This window comes from Pagrus major, chromosome 17, assembly GCF_040436345.1.
Source record: "Pagrus major chromosome 17, Pma_NU_1.0".
NCBI lineage: Eukaryota > Metazoa > Chordata > Actinopteri > Spariformes > Sparidae > Pagrus > Pagrus major.
Genome location: NC_133231.1, coordinates 26,433,827 through 26,461,170, shown reverse-complemented (window position 1 = coordinate 26,461,170; position 27,344 = coordinate 26,433,827). Strand labels below are relative to the sequence as shown.

Sequence of the window (27,344 nt, the reverse complement as noted above, 5' to 3'; positions counted from 1 at the left end):
GGTACATTTACTGCCGTACTGTTCGATAACCTCGACAGAAGTATAGAGGGAGAGACAGTTGGCAAAATATGGAGGTGCTAAATCATTTAAAGCTTTGTAAACAATATTGCAATTTTAAAATCAATCCTTAAAGAGACAGGAAGCCAATGTAAAGATGCTAAATTGGGCGTGTTGCTCTGTAATTCGCCTGTATCTGCTAAATCTCTGGCAGCTGCATTTTGAAAAGCTGAAGTCTGTTCAGCAACTTTTTTTTTTTGGTAATCGAGTTAAAACAGCGCTGCAATAATCCAGAACAGAGAAACACCAACACACTCATACTTTCTCAATCAATTTCTTTGCATCAGGAAGAGCAAAATATGAGATTTGATTCAATTTTTGATTTAAACATTTTGTTTTTCAAGACTAATTGCTCCGCCATTGTTATTTGCAAAGATCAACAGATCATTGGTTTTACTCACTGACATTTTACATTTTTTCTTAAAAAGACAGGAAGGTATCGCAGGTATCAAGCGTGATATAACCGCCACATTTTCTATTTATCACACTGAGGCCACACAGTCAAAACTAAATAATTAATTCAAAATGTCACAACAGTATTTTTTACAAGTCAACTGGGAACACAGAAACTAAAAGACGAGCCAGGTGATCCAGGTGTACTGTACAACATGTTGAGTTTCCTGTATATGTAGCAGTACATACAAATGCTGCAAGTGTTGTTTTTGTCTTTGTCGGCGAGCGCCAGACGCCCGCACTTACAGCAGGCGAGGGTGGAGTGAAAAAATATAATAAGATAGGAATAAAAATAGAATCGCCGGTCCTGCTTTTGATTTTGATCATTGAAACTGAATGCTCATTTCAATCTAATCTAATAAGTAACATTTAAACCATTCATTTATATATGATAGTTAACTTTCTCTACACTATATGAACATTTCTCTAGTTGCTTGAAGGTTTCCCTTCCAGCTGCAGAAGTTAGTTTGTCACCCACATTTCCCAACTTTCTCTTTGGTTTACAGTCATGCTTCCTTCACCAAACACGGCATTTGGTTAGTTGAATTTGCTGCTGCTGGAAAACTCTCCTACTCTCCCATAATGCATTTCTTTTCCTACTCTTCGTTGTTCCTCTATATAACAAGACTCAACTGATCTTGGTGATCGTTTCTACCATCTTGCTTTGACTCTGTGACTAATGAAATGTCATGTGTAGGGGAGTTCATAAGGGCCTTGTATGAGTCAGAGGAAAATTGCGAAGTGGACCCCATGAGAACGCCACCCTCTGTACTCCCAGACCACCAAGCCAATCTCCGAATGTGCTGTGAACTGGCACTCTGCAAGATCGTTAACTCCCATTGGTAAGTAGTTAGCAGATGCAAAAAAAAAAAAAAAAAAAGTTTGTTTATTCCTCTCTGCTATTTTAAAGATTGATGAGACTTCAGATTCTTCTTCAGGGAGCTGAAGAAAGTCTGACAGTCTCCGCAGTTTGTTTCTGATCCTGTAGTATACCCTCTTTGCAGTGTTTTCCCTCGAGAGCTTAAGGAAGTGTTTGCCTCCTGGAGAGTGCGCTGTGCTGAGAGAGGTCGGGAAGACATCGCCGACCGCCTCATCAGCGGTTCCCTCTTCCTGCGCTTCCTGTGTCCCGCCATCATGTCCCCATCGCTCTTCAACCTCACCCAGGAGTATCCCGACGAGCAGACGTCACGCACGCTCACCCTCATCGCGAAAGTAGTGCAAAACCTGGCTAACTTCTCCAAGTCAGTTTAACTTCATTTTGCTTACAGCCTTTAGACTTTAGACGCCCCTGGTAGTCCGATCGATGAATAAAATAATAATATCTGGAGTCGTCTTAGAATAAAACAAGAACATAAGCTGACATTCAACTTGCCTGTTCTACTCTTTCTCCCTCCCTTTCCTCATCGCTTCTCTTTTTTTACCCCTCCACCTGCTTATCTCCTCGCCGGCCCTCCCCCCTTTTCCCACCTGCAGGTTCGGCAATAAAGAGGAGTACATGTGTTTCATGAATGAGTTTTTAGAGATGGAGTGGGGCTCCATGCAGCAGTTCCTGTACGAGATCTCCAACCTGGACAGTGTCAGCAACGCAGGCGGCTTTGAGGGATACATTGACCTCGGCAGGGAGCTGTCCATACTGCACAGTCTCCTCTGGGAGGTCATGGCTCAGCTCAGCAAGGTAAACACAAACGTGAGACACTTTCTATTTTTCTATAAAGTACAATTTTACACTTGTTATCCAAAATATGACATGTTTTTCTACAAATCTTCTCGAGAATATTTGTTTTTTGTCATAATTTTACTGTATCTCTTTGGTTTTTATCGGTTATTCGTTTGTCTTATTTGCTAATAGTGCTCCATTTTTATTCATGCGATACAGGGGTTAGACAATGACAGTATCGTCTCATGTAAAGGGGGAAAAGTATCTTCTCATGATGATATAATGCATACCAGTAGAAAACCTCCAGCTTAAATCAAATTAAATTTTAAATAGATAACAAAAAAGGCATGTTTATTTTAGAGCTGTTGCATTAAAAAGCATTGTGTCGTTGAGGTCGTCATGTTATTGTGTCCATCCTTTATACATCACTGCAAGTTTTATTACCATGGAGACAAACTACCCAAAACTAACACTGGTTATGTCATCTCCGGGTTGAATTTCAACATTTTTGTCTCACTGTTCTCTTACCTCAAACCTTTTTTTGTGAAATGAGGCAGTCAGTCATTAATCAGGCTTGAGCTGTCATTAGCATTGCACGCACCAGGTGAGTGGAGGTGGATATACGGCATTTTAATGAAAGATTAGATAACTCAGAATTTTTTTTTTTTTTACATCTGGAACAAAAACTCAGTTTCTTTATCCCTCAACCACAGGACGCCATCATCAAACTGGGTCCTTTGCCTCGCCTCCTGAATGACATCAGCATGGCCTTGCGTAACCCACACCTCCAGAGGCAGCCCAGCCATCAGACAGACAGGGTGCAGGAGAGGCAGACGGACAGGCTGCTGTCCCGGCCGAGCTTCAACAGGGGAATCTCATCCGAGTTCCAAAACCTCATGATGAGGGATCTTAATAGGTAGACGGTCTCATAACAGCTCTGGTAAACAGTCTGTCACTTTGTTTTCTGCTTCAGATAACTTCATCATCCAATTCGGAGACTTTCATTTCTCTGTTTCTGTTTCATGTTATGAAACTGGTTCTTGTGAAAAATTATCTTCAGGAAAATTGTTTTATTATTTGCAAACTGTTGGGCTACTTACTTGAAAACTCATCAAGTACTGATTATACTGTACATTACTCATCAGAAAACGCAAAACGCATGAAAAGTAATGCTTTAAATTAGTTGCTTTACTTTCGTCACCCAGCAGAGCTCTGCCCAGGTGCCTTTAAACACCTTCAGGTCCACCTCAACCACAAGGATTTTCAGTAAATTTTGCACACGTCAGCTGCCCTCCAACTCTGAAGGCTAACGTTCAAGACAACTAAATCGACCCATATGAGTAAGACAGCTTTGGAGTTAGCAGAAGCCACGTTTTATCCTTTTCTGGCAGAGCAGAGAACTGAGTCACTCCTGAGTCAAGCCAGCCCGTCCCAGACCAGTTTAACAGTCACTGATCGCTGAGAGACCAAACTGATATCAAAGATCCAACAATCCTCCTCAGTGTCGCCACAAAATGTCTAAATTACTGAGCAGTACTTTGTTTTGGAAACTGTATAACATGTTATTTTCATCATTTATTAATATATCGTTATTTCCCATATTAATTAATTACTTTGGTAGTTTTATAAAATGTCAGAATATAGTGAAAAAGAAATGTCTTCAGATGTCGTCTTTTGTCTGCCCAATGCTCCAAAACCAAAAGAGATTCAGTTCATTGTTGCACAAGATGAAGGAAGACAGAAAATATTCAAATTTAAGAAGTTGCACGAAGAGATCTTCACTCAAAATCATTCATCGATTATTAAATATGTTGCAGATTATTGTCTGACAACAATCATTGCAGATCTTAGATTTTCTTAGGCTCCATCTCCAGCTACTGTCGGCTTGACTCTGTATGAGGGTTGGATGTTATACAAAAAAAAATTAAGTTTATGGTCATCAATTAAATATATTTAGATTTTAAATACAATATAATTTCATGGGAATTAAATATGATATAACTTTTATCATCCACATCTTATATTCTCCCTGCTGTTCTCCAGCTCTATAGATATCACTCGCTTGCCTTCCCCCACCTCCACCGGAGGGGTCATGCCATCCCGCGCCCAGTTGAGTTTTCAGGACCGTGACCATCCCCATCGAGCATCCTCCAAAGACATGTTTTACGTATCACGCCCTCCCCTGGCCCGATCCAGCCCGGCCTACTGCACGAGCAGCTCGGACATCACGGAGCCCGACCCTAAGGTGAGTTTTATCGTACTGATTTGGGGAATCATCATCCCATCCACTAGGTTTACCTTTATCCAAAGTGAGGTTAGTATGACGTGCATGTTAGTCATACTGAATTAGAAGTCTGCCATCGTGTGATCGAGGCTGTAGTTTATCATGACATCTGCTTTTTTTCCACTGATTCACCACGCAACTCATCCTAGCGGTATTTCCTGGGAAATACTTTGAGGCATTCCGATATCCAGGCCTCGCGGTAAAAACACCCGCACCACCCTCACCCATATCATCCGTGGCCACCTAACATACATAATAAACAGGGGGCACACTAGCCTCTCATGTCCCTAATAATTTAGGTGCTCAGTGTCAATAAAAGCGTATCTATGATGGACCTCCAGGATTCCCGAATGAACAGCGTGTCTAACCTGCAGTCGGTGGACATGCTCAACTCCTCCCAGGCCTCCATCGCCGGCATGGGCAGCTTCGGAGGGCTGAGCAGCGGAGGCGGTGGCGGCCTGGGGTCGGGCCTGAGCAGCCAGCTGCGGGCCGGTGGGAGGTTGTCAGCTGGCTCTGGCGGCTCCAGCATGTCCGGCGGCCTTCGGCTGAGCCAGCTGAGCCAGATGGGCACCACCACCGACTCGCTATCCCAGCAGCAGCAACAGCAGGCCGCCGCCATGCGCTACCCGCTTTCCTTCCAGAATCCACTCTTTCATCTGGCGACTGCTGATGGGCCTCAACAACAGCTCCATCACCAGCACAGCCGAGCTCAACCCCCAGCACCCCTGCTCCTGGCCCCCGACCCTGAGCCCTCTCACCAGGCCTACCTTCCACAGTTCGCCCATGGGGGGTTCTCTCGCAGTGAGGACCTGTCCACCCTCAGGACCAGGGACGGGCACCTGGGCCAACCCAGCATCATCCACTCTCACAGCTACAGTGACGACTACAGCAGGGCTGACTATGGACGCAGACAGATGTCCATCCAAGTGCAGGTAGATGCATTTTTATTGTATTCTCATGAAGACTTAAAGCCTCTATGTGTCGATTTTTGTGTCTTTTAAATTATTCAACCATCGGCACTTCTACTAATGTTCATTTTCATTGTTATTTGATTGATTGTTTTTTCATTTCATGAGAAGTTTTAGTTTTAGTAAAATTCCCAAGAGCCCATAGTGACATCCTCAGGTCCGACTAATGGCCCAAAAACCAAGGCTGATCAATGTACAACAACAGAACTCAAGCAGAACCAGCAAATCCTCACATTTAAGAAACTGGAGCCAAGCATTTTGTTTTTATTTACAAATAAGTTATATAATTGAAAAAGTAACTTGACAGAAGAGCTGAAACTCAAATATTCTACTAGTTGATCACAGTAAATTAATCAGTATTTTGATTGGCAACTAGAATGGCACCCAGTAGATCACATACCTCCCTTTATAAGCAAAAACTACCAAAAATTATCCTGTTCCAGCTTCACAGTTGTGAGGATTTGCGGGTTTTCTTCAGTAAATGTGATGGTAAACTGAATCTCTATTGGTTTTGTACTGTTGGTCTGACAAACAAAGCAATGGAAAATGTCACTTTGGGCTTAAGGAAGTCAACATTTTTCACCATTCTCTGACATTTCATAGGCAAACGATACTAAAAATGGTGAGTTGCGGCCCATATATGAAAGTTAGTTAAACAGGAGACATGGGGAGAAAATGACGGGGATGACATGAAACTAAAAAGGCATCAAACTCATCTATCCATCACTCAGACTTCCTGGATTGTATTTCATTGTCCAATCCAATCATCTCAGCCTCTCGCATTTTCTTGACGCCAGGCTGTTTTCAGTCTAAATGCCCACGAAATGTAAAGTAGCACCATCTGCCCCAAAAATAAAGAGAAAGAAATGAAAATGCTAACTTATTATTTACTTGTTTTCTTCTGAAGGATAACCTCCAACAGCAACAACAAATGATGGGCATGACCTCCCAGACGGGGACCTCCCACTCCTCCCTGGCCGCCACGCCCCCCTCCACAGTCCAACCCATGCGCCAGAGTTCTGTTGCCCCGCCTCCCACCCAGCGAGTCAAATCCCAGACCTCCCATCAGCTGTCGGTCAGTGCGGCCGCCGCGCCCTCCGCTCCCGGCAAATCACGACCGCAGAGCGGGAATCTCCTCCAGTCGCCGGAGTCCGGCTATGGCGGCAGGCAGCACGGTGGCCGGCAGCTGTCCGTCAAAGACAACACTGCCCCGGGCCTGCCTCACCAGCAGAGCTCTGTCAGGGAAAGCCAGAGTCCACAGGGAACCACGAGTCAGAGCACTCAACAGTCACCACAACAACAGTCTCAGCAACCGCAACAGCACCTGCTCAAACCCACCATGAGCAAACAGGTAACATCTGAACTTGTTTTATTCTCTTTAATCTCGGTTTTTCTCTGCAGCTTTTCTAGCAGCCCCTGTGCTAACAGCAGCAGTGTGTATGAGATGTCAGTTACTCTATTTGGCTTTTGTTTGTGTATGTGTGTAGCTCTTAAAGGAGATCATTGTCAGGGTCCAAGCCACGCTCAAGATGTCTGAACTTATGCAACTCTGAGGCACTAAAATCACTCGTTATGAAACCGATGATCTGGCATCCGTTTAGGAACTCATGTTCTCATATTCAGTGTGCTGGCCTTTCATTCCCAGGGCTCCCAGTCTCCATCCACCCTCAATCCACCAACCCCGGCCAATGAGCGAACAGTGGCCTGGGTCTCCAACATGCCTCATCTGTCGGCTGACATCGAAAGTTCGCGGATTGACCGTGAGGAGTTCAAACTGAAGGAGTACTCAAAGAGCATGGATGAGTCACGCATGGACAGGGTAGGTTTCACTCTTTAAGAGCTGCCCTTTAAATAATAAAAACCCTTTAATACATGTTTTGTAAAAATGCAGAGGAACACTGAGTCACGTCTATCATTGCTGAGCAGATGGTGCTCAGATCAAACAGTGTGGGAAACGGCAACCATCAGCCAAGTGTTAACTCTTTAGGATATGTGTGTATTCACTCTACATCAGCCTTCACGCACCAGCCGCTCTCATTTGGAAAATTTGGAGGTGTTTCTCTGCTTCCCAGTATGTTAATGATTGTGCATAAATCAAGGCATGTAAACACTAACCCGGTTAAAGCATTTCTAATTTAGCGTCCCCTCCTGTATTTTCGCCTCAGGTAAAGGAATATGAGGAGGAGATCAATTCCCTGAAGGAGCGCCTGTCGATGTCCCACAAAAAGCTGGAGGAGTACGAGCGGAGGCTCCTCACGCAGGAGCAGCAGACCAATAAGATCCTCCTACAGTACCAGAATCGACTCGATGACAGTGAGAGGAGGCTACGGCAACAGCAAGTGGAGAAAGACTCCCAAATTAAAGGAATAATTAACAGGTAAATGGAGGCTGTTGTTGGGATGGAGGGCAAAAGACAGCTAAGACGTCGTGTTTGACTTTATTTTTGTTTATTCGGTGAGTTCTCATCCAAAATATGTGAAAGAAGTGACATATTGTCTCAGATAAAGATTGGTAGCATTAATTAAAATGCATTATCATACTTCCGAGGAGTAAGTGGAAGCAGAAGACTTCGACTGACGCAGTACATTTTTAGAATATTGGATTTTATTTAACAAGCGTGAAACATGAACTTGAAGCAGTGCTATTTTTTCTTCTTCCAGAGATACATACAGTATATTGCATATTGGAATATGACTCTATTTACACGGTTGTTATCTTGCAAAGAATATTGGAGGGTAGGAGGTTGTTTCGGTTTCATTAAGTAACACAGCCCTGGGAGAAAGGCAGAGAGCTGCACTGTATATTGAAAGCCAAAGCTGCAGACACGTAATGAGTGACAAATTAAATGAGAGACTATTATAAGCAAGCCAGAGATCTATATCTTCTTTGATAAGCGTGCGGGGCATGTTCCCTCGGCGGTTGGTTCTTTACAACTGAGTTAAGCTGGACAAAAAGAGTCTCCGATTGTCCTCAGCAGCTCTTGTTGTTAGCAGATCTGCTCTCACATCCTCACAACATGGTTTACTTGTTATTCAAGAACATCATATTTGGCCGACTGTGGAGAAACTCCAGCTGAGTCTTAATTCATCGAGTGCTTGTGTGAGATTGTAATGGCGCAGTTTCTTGAGTGCAGTCTTTAGTTTTTATCGATTGACCACAGAATTAAGTAGTTGATGCGAAAAGAGTGGACTATTGATCGCTTTCTCAGTTGTATTCAGGCACGAAAACCAAACGTTTGCTGTGGATTCTTTGAGTATTTTAAGTGTGACATGCACATTAGCGACGCTGCCTGAATTTAGTTTATTTTTTAATAGTGGAGAGAGAAAAAGAGTACACAACATTTTTCTTGTTCACATCTTATAATAGTCTGTGGTCTGCAAACTGAAGGGTGGATAACTTTGACAGAGAATATTGCCACTTCTAATCCACTCCAGGAAAGAAGACATGGAATGAAGACAGAGACAGTCCTGCTCGTCTTTTAAGGGGGAACATCTTAAACCTTGTATATAAAACCACCATTAAAACAGCCTCCCTTATCCTTATCATCAGCCGCTTTTATAAGCACAGCTATTAACTGGATCTCTGGAACATTTCAGATTCCACATAGCTTAATTCTCAATTGACTCTCCCACGAGATCGCATTGTGAAAGCACAAGAGGATCTTAAAATCTGATCACTTCAGAAAACATGTCTGCACTTTTTAAAGCAACACAGAGCATTGTTTTGGACCTTCAGGCGCAGGACTATGGAAGACCATGGGTTAATAGTAGCTCTTCCATTTTGAACCGAGGTGAACCATGTTTCGCTTGAAGGACTGCTTTCTACAGAGCGAACATGGGGAGCGATACCTCTCTCTCTCTCTCTTTTATACATTCATACGGGAGCTATGGTGTAATAAGAAGAGGGAGGAGAGTCACAGACTATGATGAAGATTCAAGCATGAAGGCATAAAAAGGAAAATATGCCACATCACAGAAACTTTATCAGAGCACTTAAAGCCAAACCATTGATACTGCTCCCCTGGAGTATAAGCTCAAAGCGAATACAGTAAATCTGCCGCACACAGAGAGCAAAGTGTGCAGACAGCTGATATCTCCGAGGCTTACACTTGTGCAACTTGTGTGATTTTTATCATCAGACCACACAAGGATGAATTAAGTAGCAGATCTGGATTCTTCCGAGTCAGTTTTACTCACTATTTACTGAGCCAGACCATGGTGCATCGTTTGGATACATTTTTAATTTTAATTCACCTATGAGCAATGAAAAAGAAAAGTGTGACTGCCAAGAAACACGGTCTCCGGCCATCGTATTGGATTGATCAGACTACACAATCTTAGCAAGCTGACAGCATCATGTGACAGTTGATCTAAAATTGACTCCTGTGTAAAAGTTTTCACATTGAGATACATCATGTCGGTGCAAATGCAAGCTCAGGTTCTGCAAAAAGGAGCGTACGTGATCCTGAATTCACGACTCCTACGTAGGCTTGAAAAAAATCTCTTCATCCGCAGAACGAAAAACACTTAGCGTCGTGTTTCAAGTGTCAGAGATTTTTCTTTCAGAGAAGCCTTAATGTTCTGTGCACAAACTTTACTTTAAGCTCGGAGCAGCTCCGATATCTTGTCGTTTAGACCAGATACAGTTTTTTTTGGTTCTCAACAATCTAATTTAAACCAAAGCCAAATATTGAGTTTAAGGTCAAGCTATGTTAAATCCACTGAAAACACTGAATCCACTTTACTTGTAGCACTTATATATATATTTTTTCTTTCCCATTCGTTGGCTACAGGCTCTCCAATTATTTTTTTGTTGTCAAAATATTTTTTTGGGTAATAAATGATAATAAATATATAGATAATAAATATAAACTATTTATCTTCCCCCCAGCTGTTTGAAAAAGATTTACTTTTTGAGAGATTAGTGAGATTCTATGGTCTTGATTGTACCCGTCATAGTAATAATCTATTTTTAACTATAATCCATAGCATATTAAAGTCTGTGATGCAAGAGCCATATCAATAATAATATATGAGATATATATGAAATTCTATTGAGAGTGAGATTATAATTATTTTAACCTTGCAATAGCGAACCTTTTAGCAGGAGAAGCGCAATAATAGATACGATATCTCCACGTGTACATGCAGGATCCTGCTGAGGTATTGTTGTATGCATCTTTGTGTACATAAAGAAACTTTTCTGCCAAAATCTTCTACCAGGTGCCACAACGCAGTATCGAAACAGAACAAAAATAAAGACCTGGAATACTGTAAAGTGCAAAATAACCACAGAGGCAACGTGACAACAAAGACGTGACTCTTTGACAACAGTTTGTTTCTGCAAAGTGTGTTTTTCTTACGTTTTTTTTTTTTTGGCTTTATCTGTACGGTGTTTGTGAATTTATCTGCATTTTTAAATGAAAGTCTGCAATGGTTATTATTTATGAATTAGAGCGCAAAACAAAAAGATTTTCTCTCTTCTATCTGTATGATTTTGCTGTATATGCTTGGTATTACTTTTGACCTGCAGTCCGTCATTGGTGGTGTCCAGTGACATGGTGATCAGAATAGTCGTTTAAGAAACGCTAGACAGTATTGTCATTTAACTTATGCAGCTACAGTATGATTTAAATATTTATTATTATAATTAAAAGGGCAACAGTTTTATTTTTCTTTCTCCCTCTCCAGAGATATAGATAACATTCTGGTGTCAGTATATCCGCCTCTCTTCTGTAGCAAGAATTTATTGATAGGCTGTATAGATTGTACAACGGCAAAAACTTTGTTTAAAAATCTTGCAAATGAATTCATAGTGGTGATGAGTTTTGGCTTGATGTGTGTGTGATCAATATTGGTCTGATTGACATGGCTTGTAGCAGCAGCCAAGAGTTTATAGTCTCTTTTCTATACAGACCTGTGTCAAATAGTTATAGCAAATAATTCTGAGTTTGTTTTAACCACACTGGCGGGGCGAGGGGGGGGGATCTGCTGCACCAATCAGACGCCGAGAGGTAAGTTTTCAGTCAAAGACACAAACTATACGTCGGCAACACAACAGGAAGTATTTGCAGCTGCTGTTTGATCCAGGTCTGTTGTTTCTTTCCGTTGACTTTACATTAACTTTACATCCTTTGTCTCCTGCCTTTTTTCTCTGTAGCAAAAATATTCAGACATTGTGACCTCATGTTGGTTAGACACACATTGTTCTTGACTACATGTACGACTTGACCTCAAAAGCACACTACTTGAAGAACAACTGGATATGAAAAAGCTTAACTTTTTTTTTTTTTTTTGTAACATATCACCCACATGAATCATTGTCTGCCTCTTGAAGTCATGTCGAAATCTTAATGCTGTATACCCCCATGTTACATTCCATTGTTTTTCGGGACAGTGCTTATATTTCTGTCTGTGCTTTAACAGTATGATTGATTCTTTTTTCTTTTTCCTATTCTCTTCTTCTTTTGTAAAAAAAAAAAAATAAATAACTCTCGACACTGTACATTGTTTATGGAATAAAACATCCAAACGCTTATGTTTGAAACTTCACCTGTGGATTTTCGTTCTTTATTGTCAAACATGTGCTTTCTCTGTGTTCTGAATAAAAAAACATATGAATGTGCTGAAAGTAGCCTTGGGTGACACAATACGACTTGATTGGTGGTATATTTATTCTGCCTCGGTGGCAATTAAATGTTCCTGTCGACTATTTGATTAATGAACACACGAATGACTTTCTTTTCTGGTCATTTTACCCAAACAAATTGACATAAATCTGCAAAGTCGCTCATCAGTGACCCATTATAGAGGGATAATAATCCAGCAGGATGTTTAATCTGCTGTTGTAAAACGGGATAAAAAGTCAATCCAATGAAGTCTATCGTGTGACGAGGACTTTTTTTTTATTCACACTAACTTCTATTTGGCATCCATCACCACCATAACAATACTCACAGTTGAGCCAGTTGGCTGTGTAACTGCAAGGTAACCTTGTGTGAGAACTGTCCTCGAATGACCCCATCTGGATTAAATCCCTGGCACTCGGATAATCACGAGAGCCGGGAAAACCTGCGCTTGTCCGATGGCTCATGAAACATGCAGCAGTAAGCTCGCCCATATCTGCGAGCTGTGTCTTTGAAATGATTAGTCAAAGGATTTTTGCACCAGTGCCTTGGTCAGTCTGTGTTACGTAAGATGGGCAATTCCCTAGGGGATGATCGGGGCTCGGTTACTGAACCATTCACTCCATGAAACTGGGCGTAATTGTTCACAGTTGGCTGTAATTTCTCTTGGAAAACACCTTAAATTGGGTAAAAAAAAAAAAAAAATGCTTTGATGAATCCCATGGGGGCTAGAAGAAAAAGAAGGCTCCACCAGTGAAAATTGGCAGTGCCTCATAAAGCGTGGCTTGGGGTTGCAGCTGCCCTACATTTGCTTTAAACGATTGAGCAGCCTATCGGGTTTGAGACGCAGGTAAACCAAACGCCTTGTCACTGTGGTGTCGTTGAGACAGATGTTGCAGATGCATCTGCTCAACTTCTTGTCGAGTATCATCTTGAATTCACAATACTCCCTCTCTTTCTGTCACCCACCCCTTCCCCCTATCTCTCTCTCTCTCTCTCTCTCTCTTTCTCTCCTTCCAAGACTCATGGCTGTGGAGGATGAGTTAAGGGGAGGACCCATCATTGAGCCAAAAACCAGGATTTTCGCTGATCAGGTCTGTGAGACTGCTTCTTCTCTCGTCGAGTCCGTACGATGGCCCGTGCTGTCTTCTCTCCCCCCTCTTCCTCTCTTTTTTCCCCCGCTACTGTTATTATTTTGTCTGCTGAGTGTCTGTGGTCCCTCTGATTGTCTTGCCCTGTCCCCAACCCGTCCCTGTGTTTGGGTTTGACTGCCATCTGTCTGCCAACACACCTGGGAGCTTTGAAGATCAGAGAGTGTTGCTGTTTGCATTCCTCGGCTCGAGCTACCGAGACTCTAGCTGGGTCTGTGAGCATATCTCCGCCTGTGGTGATGACCATGTTGCCAGTTTCTATTGTTTTGTCGAGCATGTCGGGGTTGAAACTCATTTTCACACATGATGCGGAACCAGACTTACTCTCAGATTATTGAACAGCTGAGCCCCAAACACTGCGTGGTGGTGGTGGTGGTGGTGCTGTTGTGTCTTCAGGAGCTTCCTTCTTTAGTCGCTTTTCATTCCATGCTCTCAACCCGCCCCCTTTCTTATCCTTTCAAATTAACTAGCCCACCTCCAAGCATGACTCATGCTGTAAATATAGCGTGTGAACGCACACTTATATATTATATCATACATATATGTGTTCGTGTGTGAGAAGAAATGCTACGAATGGAAGAGGTAATGACACCGACTACTCAGCTCATTCATATGTTTGTCCAGATCCGTTTGTTTTCATCAGAACCAAAACGCTCATGTTCATGCTGAAATAATCCTTCTTTTTCTCTGTAATTTATTTCTGGTAGTCAGCAGCAGTGGTGGTAGAGGTAGTCAGATCTTTTACTTCACTAAAAGTAACAATAACGTCATGTAGAAATACTCTTTGGTGCCAAATGATGTGTCAAAGGTGCAACATGCAACTTTTTTTACGCAAACCCAGCCGCCAGATAAATGTTGGCAAAGTACGTTTCTATTAAACCACAACCAAGTCAAAAGTTTAAGTTTCTTTAGGTTAAAATAAAAATGTTGTCTTGTCAAAAAGCTTATGCTCTGGTTAGGTTTAGACACACTTGGTTAGGGTTCGGAAAACATCATGTAGCGGCTTCAAATACCTGTTTTGGTCTCCACAAGCAGAACTGGAGAATAAATATGTTTCTTTTTTTTCATTTTTTTTTTTTTACTGCCACAAATGCTTGGAAATGGTCCTGACGTGATACGACACATTGTTTACAAATGTCAGTATGGTATGTAGCCTGTGATATGTAAGTAACAGTAGTTTGAAAGAGCAAGTCTGAGTTTTTGATGTGCTTTAAAGCCATTTATTTATATTTATATTTATATAGATTACAGTAAAACAGACTTGTATTTTGAGTTATAGTGGAGTGATAAAAAAAAAGCATCTAGGAGTCACATAGTTCAAGATTGTAGGACTGTGTAACCAATGTGGTGACTAAAAAAGTTACATAGTGCACCTTTTATGCACCTGATAAAGGCAGTTGGGTATGAATTGTATGAAAGTCTTATCTTATATATTCATTTATTTGTTGATTATATATCACATTTTTAATCTGAATGAAAACTAGAATAAAAAGTACAATATTTGCCTCTGAATATACTTAGTTACTTTCCACCACTGGTCACCAGCGTTGCCAGATTTGGCACCGAGTAGCCCAGCTGTCATACTTGTAGCCTGAGGTTTTTTGCTTTGGTCGTGGGATGAGATTTTCATCCATCAGATATAATTATAAGCACATCGACTGTATTTCCATCTGAATACTTAGTATTTTCAAAGTAATGTTGAAGGTCATTTTTTCGAGAGGAGAGGCTGATTCATTAGAATAAAAGCTTGTTCTGTTTGCGTCTACAGCAGCAGCAGCAACACATACATCATAAAAGCTTAGTCGCTGTTAATGATTAGCACAAAATCATACCTGACATTTTCAGCTGACAGAAGCTTCAGAGCAAAACACTGGTGGTCATTATTACAACTAATGTGACAATTATATGTTCTGAAAAATCTGCAGTTTACAACTATATAAATATATGTTTAGCACTAAAAGTTCTCACTACAGTTGTCAGGCTTACGCAATGTAGCCTGTGGTCCAGGGCTGCAACTAATGATTACTTTCATTATCAATCAATGTTTCAATCAATTTTTATGATGAATGGATTAATTGTTTGCTCATTAAAACATCAGAAAGAGTGAGAAATGCCCATCAAAATTTCCTAGAGCCCAAAGTGACATCATCATATCTAAATATAGGTTGGTATGGAGGACTGAAACTGCCAAAATAATACAAAATAATTTTAAAAAATGAAATATGGCTCAGTAAATGAATTAATATCCCAATAAATGCACCAAAAATGAAATTTGTACTATTTTCCCTTTGCATTTTGTAAAATGATAAATAAATAAATGAATAAATAAAATGGTTAAAAAAGGGTAAATAAATAAAATAAATAGGTGAATTACCGTAGAAGCTAATTTTTATTTTTGACTTTTGCTTATTTATTCACCCATTTTTTTTATTTATTTTTTTTTATTTTGGCAGCATCAGTCCTCCAATTGTCCAAAACCCAAAGATATTCAGTTTACTAAAATGTAAGACAAAGACAATCTGCTAATTCTCAAATTTGTGAACCTAAAATCCACACAATTCTTGGCATTTACGCCTAAAAAAATGACCTTAACTGTAAACTGATCATCAATTTTCTCTTGATCGTCTAAACGATTCCTCTCTCGGTCCTTCCAGCTCTTCTGTGATCCATATTGGAATTTCCTATTGTGTTTTCTTTAAGCCCTGTTTGGTGCCAGCTGGATAAAGTTTGCAGCGTAGGACGGTGACTTAAGTGCCATAAAGTGTAGGCAATTAGGAATGTGAGATTTGAATTAGTGCAGATTATAACAAAAAGAAATAGACAAAACAAAAAGAGACTCACATTTACTGTAAATATAAAAGATTCAGGACCTTTAGAAGCCCGATGAATCACGATGAATCTTATTGTCAGCAAAAAAAAGGTGTTGTAGTCATAACACCTTCTATGTGGATGAGCGCACAATATTAAAGCAGTATTGTTATTCTTGTCAATCTGTCATATCCCTTTTCACAATTCAAATCATGCTGTAAAACTCTGCTGATAAACAAAATGACTATAATTTAAAGCTAATATGTGTTTTGATTAAATCACATTAGCGTGCCATGCTAACAGCGGCTATGCTCGAGATTTCCCGACACGCTTTCATTCACATTTCATTTCCTAACTCATCAATTTTTCCCTTTTTTCAACGCGATCCTTAATTGTATCACATAAAACAATGCAAAAATGAAGCTTTGTGTACAGGCAGCATCTTCTGATGAAGAGACTGAGAAGAATGACCGATACAAAATGTAATTCCTTCTTTATAAACAAGTTAAATACTCAGTTTGAGGTGACGACTTGTTCGTTATTCTCGGCGAACAAAGAAACACAGTTTTAAGAACCAAATAAATGATTCGTTTAACAAGCTCGTAAGTCTAAAGAACTGTTAAGAGTAGCGTTAAAGGGTTAAATGCCAGCGTCGAGCAGCAACACACAGCTTTATATCTACCGGTGACAATTTAAGCTCCAATACTGCCTTGACAAAAATGTTTATAGGATTACAGAGGAGCGCACAGCGAGCAGCAACCTGCTTAACATTCAGACTGTGCTGGAGGTTATCTTCAGTGTGCTGGAGTCTCCAGGAGTTTCTAGAGTGCTTTATTCCAACAGCTCAAACCGTACAAAGTGAAATCATAACCTTAAAGGTTTTATGAAACCGTCTGCCTTATTTACTTTATTCGAGACACCTGCCTGACAAATCTCTCAGGCTTTTTTCTTTGTGGCCACAGCAAATTTATAACATTAAAGAATCAAAACAAATCACTGCGAGCTGCAGTGGATGGATGTGATGAGGTGAACATAGTATTATATAATGCAGTCGAACACAATCGAGACTTAGCAGCCGTGTGAACAGTCCTGTGAGGCGGTACTTTGGCGCAGAGTTGCTTTGAGCTAAATGCTAACGTCAGCATGCTAATATACTGACGTTCAGGTGTAATGTTTACCAAATATTTAACAATAACCACAAATGTCAACCTCATGGGTGCTAGAGGAAAAGTCACGGGCTCACCAAAGTCATCCAGTTCACCCAGAAATTTAAATTCAGTCATTATCTACTCACCTCCACGCTGATCGAAACAACAACAACAACAACAGCTCATCCGGCCCAATCCAAGTCTTTGTTCGGAAAACCAAGTTCCAATTTTATTTGTAGCAACGTTATTTGCACCCTTTTTTGAGCCGAAGCCTTCACCGTAGCCGCAGAGCTAAAGTTGTTAGCGTGCACCCCATCTGAAGTGGGTGCACACGCTCAACAGTGCATCAAGGTTCTAAATAAAGTCTGTTCAAATTAGTTTGGGATCTCAGGGCTTCAGGAGCCATATGGAGCCCTTTTAGTGCTCTAAAAAAAAAAAAAAAACAAGTCACCATCTACTTCAGTTGTTTAGGAGACTGCTGCAAGGCTGTTTTGCTGTGAAGCTCCAGAAATGTCTTGTGGACGACAAAACTTCCCTCGACTCAATCTGCATGAGAATGAGTATAAATAATTAGAGATTTTTTATCATTTTTGGGTGAACTGTTCCTTGAATCGTACACTGTTATGTGTTCGTGACAAATAACAGTTGTTGAGATGTTTCACTGTGAATTAATCAACATTGCATGGCTCAAAACTGTCTGACTTAGCCTGGATAAACATAATAAACCTGCGTCACAGGGCCAATGGATTGGATTGGATTATATAGCACAAGTGTTTGTTTGACATATACTGTCTGATACTGGGGAAGAGATGCCACGAGATAATATTCCATTTAGCTGGAATGCTCCTTTAATCTACATGCAGCTCTTGGTGCTTGTTGCAAAAAGTGGACACTTTTTGAAGCTGTTCATAAATTATAGGTCCGTTTTGTATTTCAGCTTCAGAGTCTCATGAACCTCAACATAAAACACAAGCAGACATTTAAGTCCCGTGTGATGACATTTCACCTTAACGGGTGAGACTGGTGCAGGGGGGGAGTAAACTGATAGGTAGTGACGGGGGGAGAGGCATGATGCCATCGTTTCCTCAGGCCACTGCTACGTACTAACTTCCACAGCAACAGCCTACACTTAATTAGAGCTCACGTAATAAAAACAGGTGCAGGATGCCATGACCCTTCACACAGCGTGCACACAGGATTAACACACGCTCCATACCTTTATGTTACAATTTCTCTGATATTAGAGGGACATAAATGCATCAATAACTGCAGCGTAAGTAGATAAACATGCACTTCAGCAACAGATAAGGTAATAACTGCCAAATAATGTTACAGGTTTTGAAAAAGTCTTAAAAAGATGTGATATCAGGCCTTGGAAGTTATTGAAAAGTCCTGAATTCCATTCAAGGTGGTCTTGAATTATTATCATAACTCTGGTAACGAAATGTCGTGGTAAGTAGGTGATAATTTACAAGCAGCATATTTGAAACTGTCTTTAAAACGACCCACAAATTACCACAACAATGACCCCAAACATGATTTAATGATAAATAATATTCTGCTATTTTCCAACAAGCAGTTAATAAATAACGTTAGACAGAAACTAGTTGGAAGTTTCCCGAAAATATATCAAAGAAATGACCAGCTATTAAATAACTGTGTGTTGGAAAATAACAGATTTGTATTAATAAATCATTTTGGGGTAGTTTCTAATAGATTGTGAGGTAATTGGGGAGTAATTTCAAAGAAACTTCAAATATATTACTTGGTAATTACCACCGATGTACCATGAAATTTCCTCACCTGTGAAATGTGTTACCATCATTTTTTATTCCCGCCTTAGACATTAACATTCGTCACCTTTTGACTGGTACGGCTGAGAAAAGGGCTTTAAATCACACACTGTGTTATTAAAAAGGTCTTTCAAATCCGAAGACAGCAGAAACCTGTACACGCTAATCCAATAAATGACATCACATTATTACACCAACAAATTCATGGTCCAATAACGCTGACTAATGATTTAACAGATTAAGGTTAATACATTATGAATTGACATTGAACAGCCCTCTTTCAGCGAGTCCGTGCCAGTTAAACAAGTTGAATCATTTATGAAGACGTCCTGGTATATTTTTTACAGTATCTGGCAGTTACTGCTCATTATCGGTTGTAAAACTGAAACGCCTGTTATCAGTTTTTTTGTACAGCCTTTTTTAGATTTTGTGAACTCTTTGTTTGATCAGCAGCCATCAGCGAAGTGTATTTAATGAGGAAACCGCTTCCTGCGTTCGCAGTGACATTAATCATATCGATGTTTCATTCATAAGATTTGATTGCGACTCTTTTATCTGTTCTAATTGTTGCCACTTCTTGAATGTTGGTAATTATTTGGAGCGTGTGTGGTGCGTTGTGAGTTACAGTAAAACCTGTTTTCTTTTGGATATAGTATATTAATGTGAATATTATTCTGTTTTATCCAAGTGTGTATATTAATCTTTATGTGGTAGACGATTGCATGTTTGATAAGCATGTTTTTCTAACCTCTGAACCAGGAAACATGCAAGATTCAGCTTCCCAAAGGCTATAATTGAATTAACGCAGCTGCTTTCAGATGCAGATGTCGTTTTGGAGCGCAGCGTTAACGCCTCGCCCTGAGCATGACTTCTGTTAATGACACACAGCATGGCACGCTGCTTTGATGCTTTCAGGCTGTTGGGTTTGTCCGATAATGTTGCGCGTGTATGGTTGCCATGATGTATGTGTATGTAAATGTGCGTTAGTGGGCAATTTTTTTTGTGTATATTTATGTCCTTTTTTTCCTGTTCACTTTCTGTTCTGCATTGTGTTGTTCGGGTGGCTGTTGATTTCCTCGACCCTCACCGCCCTTCTCAATCCTCCCCACTGCACACAAACCTTCCCTCCTTCTTTTGCTGTCCTGCTTCCTCCTCCTGCCTCCTGCCTTCAACCCTCCTCTCCTCTTCCTCTCCTCTCCTCTCCTCTCCTCTCCTCTCCTCTCCTCTCCTCTCCTCCTATGTTGATGAGATACGGTGATTTCTCTTAGGGGAGGCGTCAGTCCATCCTAGTGCAGCCCCGTCTCGCGCCTGTCCCACCCCGAGTAACCAGGTAATAAACAAACCGGCAAACTCTCACTCTCCATCCATATCCTGCTGCCTCTTTTCCACTTCTGCTGTTCTCTATGTGCGTCCCTGTCCATATGCAGCACCCTGTGAACTCACTGCAAGCCAACACACTGACGGGCCAACCTTACTTTCCCATTTATCTTCCAGAAAAAAGAGGCCTGTCACAGAATATTTTGGACAGAGGTGCTGATGGCTCTGAAGGGCACGCCTCCACGTTGAAAGAGTGACAACAAAACAGGATTTAAATGTGCACTAAGTCGCCAACTTGGCAGCGAGAGGCGTTCATCTGAAATATGTCTGAACTGTAGTGCCCATAAATCATGTGGTGCATTATGCAGACTACACTCAACACAGCACCGGGCCGACCTGTGATCACTTCTTACTCAAGAATACCAGATTAATTTAATGCAGGTGAACGAGAGTTTGGACTGAACACAGTTTCTACCCTTTAGAGAAGGCATTATCACAAAAAAACACAAGGAAACAAACAATAATTAACTCAAGATAACTGGCTATCGTGTTGTCCTTTAAGCAGACACCTAATTTTACAAGCTAGCCAAGTTACTTTAGCTAACTTTTTAGCACACTCATGGTTTACGTGAAGACCCATCCTTAAACCTAAACGAATGAATGGGTCGATTGTCGGCTTCTCCCAAAGCGACATCGTTCCAGACCTGTCGTACGATCGCAGTGTCCTTGGTTCGTGGTTTGGGTTAACATCACTAGGTTACTCCTGTAACTTTTGTTACTAACATACCTACATTACCTAAGTAACTTACGCTATGTAATGTTTGTCTTGCTTCACACTGGATTTGATCAGCAGTCTCGTGTATGAAAGTCCTCCTTCTCCTTATGAGGATCTTCAACTCTTTACAGTACTTGTCCACACTTCCTCCGTCCCCGCTGTAATAATTAAAACAGCCACTAGAGGTCGCTGCCTAACACTAAACGTATATATGTGTCATAATAAGCTGCTGTCATTTTCGTGGGTTGTCGGTTCAGGAAAAGCTGTTTTGCCACATCTGGTTTTGCAGGTAAAAGTCCCATTAATTGTTGTACGATTTCTCATAAACAGAAAAACTACGACTTGTTACTTTATTTTGGCAGACAGAAAGATGTTGTAACCTGCTGTGGATTCGTTGTCACTCTCCCAACACTCTCACTGCCACTTTGCGTCCACTGGTAACTCTGAAAATATTCTGTGACAGCGAGTTTAGGGTAGTTTATTTCAGATTTGACATGAATTAGGATGCTCCTTCACAACATAGCACACGCCTTGGCAGAAATGTATAGAAACAGAAGCGCTACAGTCGTTTCAAAATATTTAACATCGACTGTTTTGTGTGTGTGACTGTTGCAGCGCTTTACAACTGTAACAATGAAACTGTCATTCAGACGCACAGTTCAGTCATAACCAGCAGTCCACAGACATAATATATGCCAACGTTAACATTATTGAATACAAATGATTTTCATGTCATATACGGAGATATAAATGCAGAGAAATACAAAATAATCAATGAATACCACTGATTCTTAAGCTCCGCTATCTTCACATGTTGGCATTTGCAAATATTCAACTCCACCAAAGCCACCACATTTTCTCACTTGAGCTGATTAACTGGGAATTTATTAACCAATATAATCTTAACCGTTGAAAGGTTGAAGGGTCGAGGTTAAGATTAGTTTGTAAGATATACAGTATTACTACACTGTGTATTATGTGCACTTATTACAAACAGGACGCAGATTTCCTCTGGCTGTTACAAATGCACAATGACGAGGCATCAGTGAAAGAACAAACAGAAAATCTTTTTAAGCTTTACGTTACTTTCTGCCAAGAAGCTACACAAAAAATCCAATAAAAGAAATTGCACACAATCACATTTTATGGGTCCGTAGACTTCTGTCCAGATGTGTGCACATTAACACACAAGCTGTTACATTTTGTGCCTGTTTACTGGTTAAACATCTGGTTGAAAACAGGCCCAAACGTGGAGTTTTCCATCCCAAATCTGTCCAAAAGTCTCTGGATTATTGTGTGAATTCTCTTTTATTAAACATTTTTGTCCCCCCCTCTCACACAACACATGTTTTCCTACACACATGAACTCACATTTCCATTCAGCTTTTTTTCATCCCTCCCAGCACGCCCTCAGACAAAACAACGTGAATTATGGGGAAATCTCCGTATCTGACCCGATCCTTCCCTGACGAACACTGATTAATGTGCATTGATGTGTATTGTGTGTTTTTCTGTGTCTTTCAGTGAGTCTGTGTTTTTCTGATATTTATGTTTGTGTATGTGTTTGGCACCTGGGCACATTATTTGGTTGAATGGTGGCGTATGGAGCGTCTGATGATGTGTGACATGCGTATTTTTTGTTTTGTTTTGCGTCAGAGCTCTCCACCTGGCAAGCTATAGTCATCTTAAGCCATATATAAATATATATATCCATATATATATCAAGTTATTTAACCAACACTTACAGCAGGTTTTTATTTCAAACGTGGAGGTGAGAGAGATTTTTCAGTTTGCTCTAGACATCCACATCAAATTGATTGGAGATTGGAGGAGATGGGTAAGAACCTGTGTGTACGACACTCTATCTGCATCATTACCAAACACCTAACATTTCAGTACTCCGCTAAGTGTTTTGTGTTTCTGTCTCCAGTACGACAATTTTCATTAGCATAAAAAACACTCTCACATCGAGCTGTAATTGAATGCACCAAGTAATCAAAACACTACAGCCCACAGAGAGTGAAGCGAGTTTGGTAAGTTTTTTATAAAAAACAAAGGATGTCAGTAAACATTTTTGCCATGTCTTTGTTCAGCTGCTTGATCCCTGAGTTTAATAGACATGTGTATTGGTCTACACATGGATATTAAACGACACTGTTGGTCGTTGTTTGAGAAGTAATGAAACAAGTGTCGGTGGAGTCATGTTACTGGCATCCTGTAACTGTCTGTAACCATATAGATACTGTAGCTGTTCATAGCACCAGTTAGCAGCTGAAAATGTTTTCATTCATTTTGGTTCTGACTGAGAAGAGAAAACCTGCTAATTCACATCAAATTTGGGGGTAATTTTTTTTTTTTTGTTTTTTTGTTCTTCTTCTCTTCACTTCTTTCTTTTAAGTGAAATGGAAACACCTTCCACTCAGTATGGACACACCCATCAGATACAGCTTTATCCAGTGATAATTTGCTTTTGCTCCTTCTTTGATTCATTTTCTCTACTGGATGCAGACCAAACTCTCCCTCCTACTTCCTGTCTCTCCCCTCTACAGCGTGTCATCCCATTCATATTGCAGTATTCATACTTCTTGTATGTGAGCAATAAAGTGGTATTTAATGTCATACATATTTTCCAATGTTTGATAAAGAAAATAAAAGCTGAGTTAAATTAGCTCTTATACAGAGAGTCTCTGTAATTATGTCTAGACACCACACAGCAAATGTGCCAGGCAAGATCAATCAAGTGCAATTATTTCAAGAGGTTCTACCCTGGTCTGATGGTAAAACTGTGATTTTTCAGCTTTTTAAAATGCTTCCATATTCAAATCATCTTGCTGTAGCTCTTGGATACAGTGAGCGACGTTATGAATAGAGTCCTCATAGTTGTCTATTGGCACAATAACCCAATTGTTTTCTCTCCCCGCTGCTCCTACACAGACGTCAGTGAACAGGACTGGGAGTGAAGGCTTGCTAACACACTTTGAAATATACTAATAATGATTATTGCATTGCTGTTATTCTGCGCCAATGTAAGTAAAGAAAAGATGGCAAAACCAAACTTTGGCGTATTCACTGAGCAAAAGGTCCAACCCGGGGTGAGCACCCGTGCACAAACTCATCCCCTTTTCCACCAAGGCAGTTCGAGGGGCCGGTTCGGAGCCGGTGCCTATTCTTGAACCAGTTTTTTCCAAAGAACTGGCTCTTGGTCAGGAAAATTGGTTCAAGAGCAGCACCACACTTTGCTGGTCTGGAACAGAGAACCGCTTACTTCAGGGGCTGAGGGCGGGATTATCGACTAAGGACCAACTAAAACCTTATGAACGCCATTTTTTAAAACTAGAGCTCGTATCGCTTTTAGTCTGACCTGTGCAGAGAAGATTAAACAAAAGCTTTCCACTGCGGATTGATATCTACAGACGCCCTAAACGGTCATGAGTCAAACATATTATTTCCTCTGTTTTCCTGTGATAACGAGTGCAATTTTATTTGTGATTCTTTCTACAATCCCAGAGCGTCATTATTTGACGAGTTGGGAATGAGACTCAAAGATCAACTTTTCTTACAAATAGCGCCTTTAACAAGTGTAGCAGCTGATTGAAGCTGAAAATGTTGGATCAAAAAATTCATCAAAAGTTCATGTGGTTTTCTTTGAAACTCCCAAAACCAATTCCAAAGAGCAGTGTGATTGTAGTGGTCCACTCTTATGAATCTTGTGAAACTGGGAAAACAACATTTGTTGTCTCGTGAAAATGACAACTTACAAACAACAAATAAAAATTTTACTCACTATCACAGGAAAAAGGAGGACATAATAAGTTTGACCCATGACAGTTTAGGGCTTCCGTAGCTATTAACATAGTAGAAGCTAGATAGCTAGCTAAAGGCTAGGGCTTTAAAAGGCTGACATTAGCAGCCAAGGTTCAGTGTTCAAAAGAATCAAGACGTGGGAGGTAATTACCTTTCTTCTCAAGCGTAATTGCCGTCCATAGCAATCACGATGAGCTGCACAAATGTGTTGGACCGGTCGTGTTATACTGTAATGCCAATGTAGGCATGCAACACCAGGAACTACTTCTGTAAAATGTCAATGTAGTCGTTCCAAAGCCATGCCGGGAAGTCAGAGACGTATACAGTCACATAATGACATGACACCACGGTTCTTACCAGCACTAGTGTTAGCCCAGAACTTGGCTCACGTTGGTGTGACAGGGGCTGCGGCCGATGGGTTTGGGTCGGACATTTTGCTTGGTGAATCTGACAGAGGTTTGGATTTCTTGCCATGCTATAGGATGCACATTTGCTTTTTTGAATTTGGCTCTGAGCTCTATGTGGCTTTGTGCATGTTCTCAGTAAGAGGCTGATGCTACAGTATGTGCTGTTAAGATATTTTTAGAAGCCATGATTGTAGAGTTCTTCTATCTTTTAAAAATACTTTCAGCTACTCGAGCTCGCACATTTACGTAAAAAAAACGTAGTGGATATTGATCATGATTTGTACTCATTGGCAAAGAATGACTCACTTGACTTTACTTTTCCTGACACCCGACAAACACCCCCCTTTGCTACTCATCCCGAGAGGATCAGGACCATTTGAGCTCAAGAGTTTTAATTCCCCTTCATCCCCTCTTTCCCTGTGTCCCTTTTCCTGTGCTGCCATTTCTATTGGTGTACGTCATGCATCAACTCTGTGACTCATTTGGCTCTCTCTTTCTCCTCTCTCTGTCTCTTTCTTTCTGTCTTTCTTTCTTTCACTGTGGTTCTTCCAACCCCTTATCACCTCTTTTTGTTCTCTAATTCCTCCTTACTTTGCTTCTGACATTGCTTTTTACATGTACTCATTCCAACCTGCTTCTTTGTATTCGCCGGTGTTGATGTTTTCCACTTCCACCATCACAATCACATCCTCCTCTGGTGATTTTTTCCTCCTTTATCCCATCTGTATCTCACTATTCTTACTTCCTCCCACACTGTCACACCTCTTCAACATGTGATTTTTTTCCCTCTACATGTCACGTTATCTGCCTTGATTGGACATCTCCTTTACGACTCCTCACACCCCTCCCATCGCTCATTGAATGGCCTCTCTCCTACGACCACCTCTCCCCGCTCCCACTCCTCTTTCCCCTCCCCTCTCTCTCTATCTCGCTAGGAGGACCAGCTTTCCTCCCTGGGTTCTGCAGACCCCGGTGTGAAAACTGAAGGTGGAGGGGGAGGAGGAGGAGGAGGAGGAGGAGGAGGAGGAGGAGGAGGAGCGGTAACCGACGATCAAGGCCTCAGAGTCTCTTCCTCGGCCATTTCCTCCGACAGCTCGCCCCACAATGGAGTCCTCCCCCAAACTGTAGACCCTCCCTCTCTACCCACTCCTCATCAGCATCCTAGTCAGAATGGAGAGCTCCGTGGCAACAAAACATCCTCCCCCATGACAACCTCACAGGCAACCGGAACCAGGGCAGCAGCAACTACAGGCATAGCAGAAGAAGGGGGAGTAGGTCAAACACAACACTGAGCCAAATCAGAGAGAGATGACACTGTCCCATTTAGCGAGACAATGCTTTGAAAAAAAAGAAACGATAGATATTCTTAATCCCGGGGCAAGAGAGAGAAGAAAAAAGTGCGCGGGAGACGAGTAGCAATCATACGGCTACTGTACAGTGCATAACACATGAACACACAACACAAAGGGCTCTTCAACGGACACTTGTTCTCTTGACGCTCACGTGGAGCTTCAGTTAGTATCAGTCTTGCAGGACAAGATAATGATACCCTGTAACGCGCTGTTTGAGTCGGTCAAACAAAGCATACCAAGCCGATATGTGAACATCCGCTCTGTGCTCTCATCGCCTGTCCGTGGCCTCGTGAGAAAACAAACACATGTAAGGAACAAAACACTATAGAATGTCTTGCACCCCAAAGACTTCATAGTAGCCATTAGCAAAGTGCTATAAGCCAGCTTATAGTCACCCTTGACTCCCATGGATGTAGGTGCATTTAAATATATCCTGAACAACGCCAGGCTGCAAATCGTTTAGGTAGAGACGTGGTGATGTAGTCTGGCTTTTCTTAGTGCCTTTGAGTGTTTTTCAACAGGGTTTTCCAATAGAGGTCTGATACAGAGGTAACAGATGGAGATCCAAGTTAGCTTTGCTAGTCAAGAGAAAATGATCTGTGGGCTAAAAAAAAAAGAAAAAAGAAATAAGTCAAAGACACAAGATCGAGCGTCGTAAAAAGGTTTGAGTGACGGAAGACATTTTTGGGAACTTTTCTTTTTTTTTTTTTTCAATCTAAGGGACTTCTTGTTTTTTTGGACTGAG

General features: G+C 41.1%; 1 protein-coding gene across 1 annotated transcript in view; it reads left to right on the top strand.

Moving 5' to 3' along the window:
• Positions 1–26,539, top strand: part of syngap1b (synaptic Ras GTPase activating protein 1b) — a 114,998-nt gene extending 88,459 nt beyond the window's left edge. The window contains exons 10-21 of the mRNA XM_073485593.1: positions 1,208–1,352; positions 1,515–1,751; positions 1,984–2,185; positions 2,881–3,083; positions 4,211–4,412; positions 4,793–5,383; positions 6,327–6,770; positions 7,065–7,238; positions 7,585–7,796; positions 13,066–13,138; positions 26,183–26,234; positions 26,268–26,539. Coding sequence (XP_073341694.1) covers positions 1,208–1,352; positions 1,515–1,751; positions 1,984–2,185; positions 2,881–3,083; positions 4,211–4,412; positions 4,793–5,383; positions 6,327–6,770; positions 7,065–7,238; positions 7,585–7,796; positions 13,066–13,138; positions 26,183–26,234; positions 26,268–26,539 — 2,807 coding nt within the window. The remainder of the gene's footprint in view (positions 1–1,207; positions 1,353–1,514; positions 1,752–1,983; positions 2,186–2,880; positions 3,084–4,210; positions 4,413–4,792; positions 5,384–6,326; positions 6,771–7,064; positions 7,239–7,584; positions 7,797–13,065; positions 13,139–26,182; positions 26,235–26,267) is intronic.
• Positions 26,540–27,344: the final 805 nt, after the last annotated feature.